At 35.7% G+C, this 12079-nt stretch overlaps 1 protein-coding gene across 2 annotated transcripts; it reads right to left on the bottom strand.

The window, feature by feature from the left end:
- Positions 1–880: 880 nt before the first annotated feature.
- Positions 881–11920, bottom strand: LOC127181972 (CMP-N-acetylneuraminate-beta-galactosamide-alpha-2,3-sialyltransferase 1-like). Of its 2 annotated transcripts, none has more exons than XM_051137028.1 (7): positions 11820–11920; positions 9132–9395; positions 8549–8742; positions 6296–6475; positions 5436–5481; positions 2788–2997; positions 881–980 (listed from the first exon to the last, which is right to left on the bottom strand). In XM_051137028.1, the coding sequence occupies exons 2-7, from the start codon at positions 9375–9377 to the stop codon at positions 939–941; spliced, it is 918 nt and encodes a 305-aa protein (XP_050992985.1). In that variant the 5' UTR covers positions 9378–9395; positions 11820–11920; the 3' UTR covers positions 881–938. The 2 variants fall into 2 exon arrangements, with proteins under 2 accessions (XP_050992985.1, XP_050992984.1); XM_051137027.1 differs by lacking the exon at positions 881–980 and having other exon boundaries at positions 2445–2801; positions 2878–2997.
- Positions 11921–12079: the final 159 nt, after the last annotated feature.

The following is a 12079-nucleotide window of genomic DNA, read 5'->3' as shown; positions in this document are numbered from 1 at the left end:
GGTCGAGTCCGAGTACCCCAACTCTACTGTCTATGCAAGGTTAGAAAGCTCTTGGATTTCATCAAAAATATCTTGGTCCAAAGATGAACGAAGGTCTTACAGGTTTGGAATGACATGAGGTTGATTTTTGGGTAAACTATTCCTTTAAGAATGCATTTATGCTTTGAAAAACGTGAAACATGGCCAGTGGAATGGGGGAAAAAAAACACGATCTCAAAAAGCTTTTTTTTTTTTTTTTTTTTAAAAAAGATGAACTTATTTTACCTTGCCATGGTTTTAGAATGCTATGTCATGCATGAGAGCTGTGAGAGTTGAGCACAATGGTTATGTAATATTAATGCATTGTAGAATGTCAATTAAACACAGCTCAGAATTTCCAGTCATAAAACACTGCAGAACTGCACTGCATAAAACACGGAAACCAGAAACTATTTGGTTACCAGCATTCTTTAAAATATCTCTTTTTGTGTTTAACAGAAGAAAGGAATTCTTACAAGAAATCATAACAGAATTTCATTTTTTGATCAAATGTCCTTGTAAAAGTTTTCATACACACTGTTAAAAAGTAAATGCATTGTTCCAGTAAGATGACAGAACATTTTTTCCCCATGCGAAATAAATAAATAAATCAACAAACACCAAAAAAAGAACAAACTCAACTTTAATACAAATACAAAGCAAATGCGCAAAAATACATTATCTGTGACCAAGCATTCAGTAGTCACCTAGCAGCAAAACTTGTGGTTTGTATAACAGTGCGGTAAGTGCTTTCATAATGATGCAGACCTCGTGGCATTTGCAAAATCCTTGCATGACAAATGTCAATACCTCTAGCTATCGCCCTCTGAACACCTAAATTTTCTAAGTACAGTTGCATCATAGTGTCGAATTCAAAGCTGCCACTATGAGCGCCGGTGCAAACTTTATGTGAGGTTTTCTCAAAGTAGTGGTACCAGTTTCCATACTGGTCTGCGCCAAACCTGAACGTTGAGATCTGGACAAAAGAGAAGGCAAAAATGTCTATACAATAATATGTAAACAAAAACGAGAATGGAGGGGGTAGGATTTACCCGATCACAGACGTGCAGAGCAAATATAATACCGAGGAAGCCAGTCGATGGATATTTGCCACGTTTCAGCAACCAGATCTCATGGACGTACTTAATAAAACCTGGATGTAGAATCATCACCTGTAATAATGACACAGATTAATTACCATTATGTACAATGACTAAAGGATGTTTATGGAGCATTTTCAGTCACTACATCTAATTATAGTTAATTTTTAGTGAACAATAGATTGCTGTAGCATTTTTACAATGGTTTACCATTAAAATTACAAACATTTTAGATGCTTAATATTTGAAACAACCCAGTAAATTCATTACATCTTACCTTCAGGGATTTAATACAAGTTATCCAAACTTTAAGAGGCTATTTACTATTATTTTTAAGAACATTCTTTTCAAAAATTCTAATTCCTAGGTTTTATCTTTAGAACTGTATTTAAAAAAAAAAAAAAACATTCTTAGGAAATGCTTATGGGAGCATACCGTATTCTTAACTTTATTCTTAAAGGAATAATTTAATCAAAAATCAAAATTCACTCAACATTTACTCACCCTCAAGTTATTTTAAACCCGTATGACTTTCTAACTTTTGTTGAACATAAAAGAGGATATTTGGAAGAATATGTGTAACTGTAACCAAACAATAGCTGATCTCCACTGACTTCAGTAGTATGGGGAAAATGCTTTGGAAGTCAATGGTGACCAAAAACCTTTTGGTTACTCACATTCTTAAAAAAAAAAGATTGCTGTTTATGCAAGGTTAGAAAGCTCTTGGATTTCATCAAAAATATCTTGGTCCGAAGATGAACTAAGGTCTTACAGGTTTGGAATGACATGAGGTTGATTTTTGGGTAAACTATTCCTTTAAGAGCCGTTTACACAGAATGCATTTATGCTTTGAAAAAACGTGAAACATGGGCAGTAGAATGGGGGAAAAAAATAAGTTCTCAAAAAGCTTTTTTTTTTTTTTGTAAAAAAAAGATGAACTTATTTTACCATGCCATGGTTTTAGAATGCTATGTCATACATGAAAGCTGTAAGAATGGAGCACAATGGTTATGTAATGTTAATGCACTGTAGAATGTCAATTAAACACAGCTCAGAATTTTCAGTCATAAAACACTGCAGAACTGCACTGCATAAAACACGGAAACCAGAAACTATTTGGTTACCAGCATTCTTTAAAATATCTCCTTTTGTGTTTAACAGAAGAAAGGAATTCTTACAAGAAATGATAACAGAATTTCATTTTTGATTTACAGTCCTTGTAAAAGTTTTCATACACACTGTTAAAAAGTAAATGCATTGTCAGAGTAAGATAACAGAACATTTTTCCCCATGCAAAATAAATAAATAAATCAACAAACACCAAAAAAAGAACAAACACAACTTTTATACAAATACAAAGCAAGTGCGCAAAAATACATTATCTGTGACCAAGCATTCAATAGTCACCTATAGCAGCAAAACTTGTGGTTTGTATAACAGTAAGGTAAGTGCTTTCATAATGACACAGACCTCGTGGCATTTGCAAAATCCTTGCATGACAAATGTCAATATCTCTAGCTATCTCCCTCTGAACACCTGAATTTTGTTTTCTAAGTACAGTTGCATCATAGTGTTGAATTCAAAGCTGCCACTATGAGCGCCGGTGCGAAGTTTATGTGAGGTTTTCTCAAAGTAGTGGTACCAGTTTCCATACTGGTCTGCACCAAACCCAAACGTTGAGACCTGGACAAAAGATAAGGCAAAAATGTCTATACAATAATATGTAAACAAAAATGAGAATGGAGGGGGTAGGATTTACCCGATCACAGACGTGCAGAGCAAATATAATACTGAGGAAGCCAGTCGATGGATATTTGCCATGTTTCAGCAACCAAATCTCATGGACGTACTTAATGAAAGCTGGGTGTAGAATCATCACCTGTAATAATGACACAGATTAATTACCATTATGTACAATGACTAAAGGATGTTTATGGAGCATTTTCAGTCACTACATCTAATTATAGTTAATTTTTAGTGAACAAAAGGTTGCTATAGCATTTTCACAATGGTTTACCATTAAAATTACAAACATTTTAGATGCTTAACATTTGAAACAACCCAATAAATTCATTACCTTCATTCTTACCTTCAGGGATTTAATACAAGTTATCCAAACTTTAAGAGGTTATTTATTATTATTTTTAAGAACATCCTTTTCAAAAATTCAAATTCCTAGGTTTTATCTTCAGAACTATATATATATATATATATATATATATATATAAAAATAAAAAAATTCTTAGGAAATGCTTATGGGAACATACCGTATTCTTAACTTTATTCTTAAAAGGAATAGTTTAATCAAAAATCAAAATCCACTCAACATTTACTCACCCTCAAGTTATTTTAAACCCGTATGACTTTCTAACTTTTGTTGAACATAAGAGGATATTTGGAAGAATACGTGTAACCCAGGGGTGCCCAACCCTGTTCCTGGAGACTTACCCTCCTGCAGAGTTTAGTTCCAACCCTGATCAAACACACCTGTCTGTAATTATCAGGTGCTCCTTCAGATCCTAATTAGTTGTGTTTGATCAGGGTTGGAGCTGAACTCTGCAGGAAGGTAGATCTCCAGGAACAGGGTTGAGCACCCCTGATGTAAGCAAACAATAGCTGATCTCCACTGACTTCAGTAGTATGGGGAAAATGCCATGAAAGTCAATGGTGACCAGAAACTTTTTGGTTACTCACATTCTTAAAAAAGATTGCTGTCTATACAAGGTTAGAAAGCTCTCGGATTTCATCAAAAATATCTTAGTTTGTGGTCCGAAGATGAACGAAGGTCTTACAGGTTTGGAATGACATGAGGTTGATTTTTGGGTAAACTATTCCTTTTACACAGAATGCATTTATGCTTTGAAAAACGTGAAACATGGGCAGTGGAATGGGGGGGAAAAAACAAGATCTCAAGAAGTTTTTTTTTTTTTTTTTTTTTTAAAGATTAACTTATTTTACCTTGCTATGATTTTAGAATGCTATGTCATGCATGAGAGCTGTGAGAATGGAGCACAATGGTTATGTAATGTTAATGCATTGTAGAATGTCAATTAAACACAGCTCAGAATTTCCAGTCATAAAACACTGCAGAACTGCACTGCATAAAACACGGAAACCAGAAACTATTTGGTTACCAGCACTGTTCGAGTAAGATGACAGAACATTTTTCCCCATGCAAAATAAATAAATAAATCAACAAACACCAAAAAAAAAAAAAAAGAACAAACACAACTTTAATACAAATACAAAACAAATGCGCAAAAGAACATTATCTGTGACCAAACATTCAACAGTCACCTAGCAGCAAAACTTGTGGTTTGTATAACAGTAAGGTAAGTGCTTTCATAATGATGCAGACCTTGTGGCATTTGCAAAATCCTTGCACGACAAATGATAATACCTCTAGCTATCTCCCTCTGAACACCTGAATTTTGTTTTCGAAGTACAGTTGCATCATAGTGTCGAATTCAAAGCTGCCACTATAAGCGCAAAACACTGCGGACAACAGTAGTGAACACATAAATCACTCCCATCAGAATGACAGAAGGTTCAGTTCCATTGTTCAGTGGGAAACTTATCAAGTAGATTTTTTTTATTATGCTAATCTTTACCTGTCAGGTCAAAGGTTCAGCAAAGAGTGAACATGAAAGGGTTCTTTTTCTTCAACTTAATGAGATTTATTTGTATCTATGAATCAGCTGTAACCAACTTTATGACAACACATTGGACTCACTGAGACAGAGGTATTTTTGTCATGAGTGTGGTAAAACTTAATATTTTGATCACATTTACAACCAAATTAAAATGAATTAATATAATATATCTATTTGGATTCCAAACAAGCCAACAAGCTGACTTTGCAACTTAAAACTACAACTACATTTTTTCTTTGATGAGTTTAAAAAATTCATTTACTTACAGTTTTTTCTTTTTTTTTCTTTTTTTTGAACAATGTTCAAACCCTAAATATGAATAATATATAGGATACTGGCACTTGTTTTGTGGAATGCCATGAAAATCAATATTCTCATAAAGCACAGCATTGGCTCTGTCTAAAACATTGCAAAAGTGTAAAATGGTTCAGTTACGCTCCCCTGAATTCCAAAAATGCTTTACATTGGTGTAAGTCTTCCTTGCATGGCCTCCTTTATCTACATGACGTAAATGATAGAGTACAGATTCTAAAGGGGATTTTTTTTCAACTGATAAGGATGTGGGGTGGCAGGTTTTTGTATATACAACTGATGTGTCACATGAATGACACTGGTAATTCGAGCCCTTTGTGGTAAATGCTAAAAATGTCAAAATATCACTCACCTTACGTCTATTTGCTTTTACGCTTGGCCTCACTTTCTTGTATGTGCTATCAAAGACAAGGAAAGAGCAAAATGAAGACATGTAGGAAATAATAAGGCACCACATGATTAAGATATGATCCCCACAAAGAGAAGAATTTGTTGGTCATCTTTTGTGGTCCTGGAACAACATATCAAAATAAATAGTTTTAAGCTTATCCCCAACCCTAACCCTAAATTTATAATTTCCACACCAATAGCATTTTATTAGATCAAGGAAGTCTATAATACCTGGAGAAAGCCTTCTGTTAGCATTCTTGGGGTTCTCGTGGTCAAGCCAATGTCATAAAGATGAATGGGAATGTTAGAGATGGATCATAGACCTCAGTTATCCCTGTTAACAGTTAAGCTGCCCCAAACGCACTTGATTGGTTGAGTCAATGTTGCTTTTTCCAGTCCAGCTGGTTCACTCTAACAAGCCAGTATCCTTTGGTGCTGCTTTTAACTACACTACTTTTAACTACTGCTAACACAGAACTGGGAAACATAGGATTTATTAAATGTCAGTCGAGTCTCGATCTAAATCCTAAATATGATTGGTTGACAGGAATGTTGTTCCAGGATCAAGACGGTTAAAAAATAAAGATTCCAAAAGAGGGATTTTGGGTGTATGAATCAAAAATGAGTCGTGTTTGCTGACAGAATGATTCAGTAATTTACACAGTACACATAGTAAAGTGCAAGTGGGGGTGGTTTAAAGAACCGTTTGTGAAATGGAAAAGTTCCATGTAAAGGTTCTTAATGGAACCATCAGTAAAGAACCTAATTTTTAAAACTGTTGATCAATCGTTTGAAAAAACGTGCTTAACAATCCATTCTAACCTTGTGATGTTCTTAGTTGTGAAGGCACTGATGAGCCACTCCATATCCAAAACCTTGAATGGGGTAAGCACCAGGTATGTGGAGTTGCCCACATCTGTAGCGCTCTCAGGATAGATAAACCGATGAGTGGTCTTAGAACCCACGTCTGTCTCATAACCTTTTGTTGGGCCCATATTTATCCTAGCTTAACAAAGCATTACTGGGTCAAGAAACGTGAAATATCAGAATATACGTATATGCAGATCAGAAAATTACTATACTTTCAACCATATGTTAATGGTGCCTTTTTTAAAGCATATTAAGAGAAACTTTGCTGGGCAAACATGTGTAAGTCTCTCTAAACTAGTCTTCTGTGTGACATTTGATCAAATACAGCAAGGTTTACATATACCTTGCAGAATATGCAAAATGTTAATTATTTTACCAAAATAAGAAGGGTCATACAAAATGCTTGCTATTTTTTATTTATTACTGACCTGAGTAAGATATTTCACATAAAAGACATTTACATATAGTTCACAAGAGAAAATAATAGATGAATTTATAAAAATGGCCCCATTCTCCGTTCACCCAAAAATGAAAATTTGATGATCTACATCTGCATCCAAGATGTAGGTGACTTTATTTCTTCAGCAGAACACAAACAAAGATTTTTAACTCAAACCGTTGCAGTCTGTCGGTTATTTAATAGCAGTCAATTGGATCCACGGCTTTGAGAGTAAAAAAAAAAACATACACAGATGAAACCAAGTTAAAGCATGCAGCTTGTGATGATACACTGAGGTGTCATATACAAGAGCAAACAACCATAACTTCAGTTGCTCATGCTCAAAAGTTGGGAGTCGGTGAAAAGTCAACTCCCGGATGAGTCTGCACAAGCAAATGTAATCTTTTAGTTTTTAATTGGTTGCAACAATCAGGATAAGCACAAATAATGACCATTTGAGTCGTCGTACCTACAATCTCACTGTGTAAACAATGAGTGACGTATACACGCGACAGATCGCTTCCGCACATGCGACTACTATTCCAGAGCACGTTGTCGCGTCACGCACTGGCTGTTGTGAACGCGCTCAAGGTAGTTGGACATTGCGGTGGATCAGAGGTAAAAAATTATATAAATACCAATTGTTTTTTGTCTTAGGAAAGGAAAGGACGTGACATGTGTTCTACTGAAGAAACAAAGTCACCTACATCTTGGATGCCCTGGGGGTAAGCTGTGTTTTTTGTTTAGTGATAGTAGTTCATGAGTCTCTTTTTTGTCCTGAACAGTTAAATTGCCTGCTGTTTTCAGAAAAATCCTTCTGATCCCACAAATTCTTTGGTTTTTCAGCATTTTTGTGTATTTGGACCCTTTCCAGTAATGACGGTATGATTTTGAGATCCATCTTTTCACACTGAGGGACACATATTTAAGTATTAAAGAAGGTTCAGATGCTCACTGATGCTTCAGAAGAAAACAATGCATTGAGAGCTGGGGTGTAAAAACTTTTGGAATTTGAAGTTCAGGTATGTCTTCTGGGAAACATGTAAGCATCTTCTGTAGTTTCTGAAGGGCAGTACTAAATGAAAAAACTATGATATTTAGGCAAAATAAGAAAAATGTACACAACCTTATTCTGTTCAAAAGTTTTCACCCTTGGCTCTTAATGCATCGTTTTTCCTTCTGGAGTATCAGTGAGCGTTTGAACCTTCTGTAATCGTTGCATATGAGTCCCTCAGTTGTCCTCAGTGTGAAAAGATGAATTTCAAAACCATACAGTCATTGTTGGAAAGGGTTCAAATACACAAAAATGCTGAAAAATCAAAGAATTTGTGGGACCTGTAGGATTTTTTTGAAGAATAGCAGGCAGTTTAACTGTTCAGGACAAACAAGGGACTCTTGAACTACTCTCACTCAACAAAAAACATAACAAAACAAAAAACAAAAAAACATTCAGAAAATAATAAAAAAACAATCATTCAGGTAAGAACACAGTATAAAGAATCAAATGTATGTACATGTCTGAATGGGCTCATTTTTATAAATTCACCTATTATTTTCTCTTATGTGTAATTGTCTTTCATGTGAAATATCTTCTTGAGGTCAGCACGAAATAAAAAAAATACATGCATTTTGTATGATCTCTCTTATTTTGGTAAAATATTTAACATTTTGCAGATACTGCATGGTGCATGTAAACTTTTGACTTCAACTGTACTATCATGTCTTGGAAATCAGAAAGACAAGTTCTGTTATATCTCATTCTTTACCTAATGACAAAGTCATGAAGATCTATGAGATGTCCATAGCGGGATCCTTTAAGGTTTCCTGAGTTTCCGATCACAGCACAAGTCCTGCAGCGCTTTGGACTAGCATCTGAGTATTGTGTGTTATCTGGAAATAGAGAAAACAACTTCTCCACCACTGCTTCATAGTTGCCTTCATTCTTATTTTTCTGAAGACCCTGGAACATCATGTAAAAGAGACTCAGTTGAAGTGGTTTTGGTTTTTTGAGGTTCAAACAAATGATATTCTTGCATTGAAATTCTGTTCCAAAATCCAGTGAGCTGAACTGCGCAGGAAACTGAACTTTATTTCAATAGACTTATCTGTAAACAAAGACATGATTCTCAAAAATTAAAATATACATAGCACACACATTTGTTGGGTTAAATTCAGCTATTGAGTCCACCATCTTGGATGGATTTCTTTCACTAAGCTCATCATAATGCATTCTGGGATTGCCTTCTCCATTAAGAATATGAAGAAATAAGGAAAATGTCTTAAAATGCTGCCTATGTATCATCTCACTAGTTTTTGGGAAAGAATCAATGTCATTTTACAAATCAATACCTTCCAGTATTTGTAGATATCTTCTCTGAGGATGTAATTTTCCCGGGTGAGCAGTGGTTCAACAGAGAGATCATAGAGTTCATTGAACCACAGACTGTGGGTCTGCTGTCTGACACAGTCTTTACATGCACACATGACTTCTGAGACCTCATCCACGGGGGGATGGAATACCAGGAGCATGCAGAATATAATCACACATATGACAGCCATCTTACAGGAACCCCTATAATGCATTAACAGCGACATCTTTGCTCCTGTACTCTCCTGCAAACAAGGCATGAAGTTGTAGACTGGTATAGAACATTAAAGCCCAACAAGCCAATAAACAGTAATTATCAGTGTTGCCCCAGGCCAGCTGAACCCTTGGATTTACATTCTTGCCGTTGTACACAATGTTCCATGTTGGAATGTCTGTTTGGTTTGTGTGACTCTGCCCAGTGCCAATTTACTGAATAGTATGTTGACACCCTGTTGCCAGGTTGCAGAAAACACAGTGTACTGCAGCCATGGAATCCAGCAAACGAACTGGGTCTGTGATTGGAGATTCTGCCTGACCTAAAACAGCCTCAGCATCCATCAGCATCCATCATACAAAAGTATAAAACTACTCAGTTTATGACCAGCCAGTCATCAAACTGGCAAAATGTTGAGTCTCTCCAATAAAACTACTAGAAAACTTATGTTATTTTAAAAAATACTACATATTTTGGACTGTGGGGGGCGCCACTATTTCGATGATGTGAAATGGTTGCACTCAGTTAGCTACTGCTGCTACCTGTTGCTATTTTTTACCGCAGCACAACTCGGAATACACAACTCTGAAAATAAAATACTAATACAATGCCATATTGTTTGGCTTTGGTTGCAATTTTCAGTTGAAGGGACCAATGTAAGTCTTCAGCTCATGAGAACAGGAGAAAAGAAAGAGGAGATGCCTGTGGACAAATAAAACTTCCTAAAGACCTGCGTCTTTGTTCTCTCCACGTTTAGTTGCGATGCCTTTGAGGCTTTTAGTAGACCACAGCTCATGAAAAAGAGATGCCATGCCATCCTGGCAGGATGTAAACAAAGCTTAACATGACGCCACGGCCACCGAAGGAGATTCTCACTGCCGATTTGACACGTTTAGACCCCTTGTGGGGAAAAAACAATGGTCTGGCATTTGGTTTAAACCTGTGCTTATATCGATCACCACCTATAAGCTTATTCAGTAGCTGTCGTATCAGTATTTTATTGTCCGCGGTAAAAACAGCAACAGTTAGTGCCAGTAGCTCACCAAGTGCAACCATTTCACGTCATCAAAACAATGGCGCCCCCCGTAGTCCAAAATGTGTATAAAATGATGTGGATTTTTTAAAAATAATGCCATACAAGTCTTCATAACCTGGGTTTACTTTAATATGCCTCTGGTCTTCGTGTTCGGTGTTTGCAAACAGTGACAGAGCCTGTCTATAGCAGTCTATAGAAGCCATGGAATAAAAGATTAAAAAAGGTACATTTGAGTTTATATTTCAAAATTCTGACTTCATTCTCACAATTCCGAGATTATATCGAACAATTCTGATAAGAAAAATCAATTTCCCCTTGGGCTGAGAATAATGAGAAAATCAAGTTAAAAAGTCCAAAATACGAGATATAAACTTGCATTTGCAAGTAAAAAAAGTCGGAACTGTGAGATAAAATAGGTAGATTGTAAAATTTTATAGGTTTAAAAAATATTTTATGCTGTAACTATAGGACTAATATGAAGTGCAAATGTGAATATTATGTAGATCTACTGTTTAAATCAAATTTATGCTTTAAAAGTAGAGCACTCATAGCAGGTTTTATTAATTAGTTTGTCCATTTAAATGTCTGCGTTTAGCTTCAAATGTCGTCTTTGAGGACAGTATTCTATAAAAAAGATTTGAATTCCGATTCTGACATCCAAAGGCACCATCTATTTATTTCTCTTATTCCATGGATTTTACCTGTTTAACTTTACTTGTTACCAGTAATTTTCTGCCACCACAATGCAAGGGCAAATGCAAGTGACGTAACTGTGACTTCTATAGCAACCTGAGATAATCATAAGGTTTTGATTAAACATGAAACTCTTGGCAACAAGGAAATGATGTCATTTCCTTATCAAAGGATCACGTGGACATGACATAACGATGCCCTGACCTTGACAAAATGATCTTGTGGCCGCCCACAACATGTTATCACTTATCACTTTCACACGTTAATATGCTTTAAAATAAAATAAAATAAAAATGTTAAAAAAAAACAAAAAAACCCTGCCCCTTTAATCGCCAAAACAAAAGGGCCTTTTCGACCATTTCGCCTCTGCACGCCAATAAAAACTGATGTTTAACGACAATATAATAAGTCAACGACAGATTATATTTGATTAATTTATAGTCGTTTAATGAAACAAATTACACTCTCAACGCTGCTATTATGTAATTTAGCGTTAAAATACTTGTTTGCAAATTAGCATGGCCTCTCGTCACGTGCTGTAGCTGTGTCGATGTAATACGGATCGGTTTGATACGAAAACTTAAACTTAATCTCATCCATGTGTTTTTATCCCAGTGATGATGAGAATAAAACAAACATGTATTGTTAAATTAACGGCAGACCAAACGGGTCGCGATTCGGTTGGCTTCATGCTGTTTAAAGCAACACAGACGGATTCAAACATACCTGTTGAGATGTCGCATCTGCTATTTCCAAACCCAGGATATCTGGAAAACACCCGATCTGCGTAGCCTACCTCTCGACTGACCTTTGCTCCTGAGTTTTTTGCTTCTCTGGTTCATAGGTAAAACGTCTATCTTTACTCGTTTTATTATGCTTGTGCAAATATGTGCTTGTGGCACAGTCTTAGTGTTTTTTTTTTTGTTTTTTTTTTTAGTTATTTAACGTTATGAATGTATGAGAACTACTTAGGGCTGCTGATTTAT

The sequence above is a fragment of the Labeo rohita genome, chromosome 19, assembly GCF_022985175.1.
Source record: "Labeo rohita strain BAU-BD-2019 chromosome 19, IGBB_LRoh.1.0, whole genome shotgun sequence".
NCBI classification, from domain to species: Eukaryota; Metazoa; Chordata; class Actinopteri; order Cypriniformes; family Cyprinidae; genus Labeo; species Labeo rohita.
This window is presented reverse-complemented; position numbering and strand designations above follow the sequence as displayed.

Coding starts and splice junctions, on each gene's coding strand:
- LOC127181972 (XM_051137027.1), bottom strand. CDS start 9,377: ATGTCGCTGTTAATGCATTATAGGGGTTCCTGTAAGATGGCTGTCATA. Junction 8,743..9,131: donor ATATCTACAAATACTGGAAG/GTATTGATTTGT, acceptor ATGATGTTCCAG/GGTCTTCAGAAAAATAAGAA. Junction 5,482..6,295: donor ACAACTAAGAACATCACAAG/GTTAGAATGGAT, acceptor TGTCTTTGATAG/CACATACAAGAAAGTGAGGC.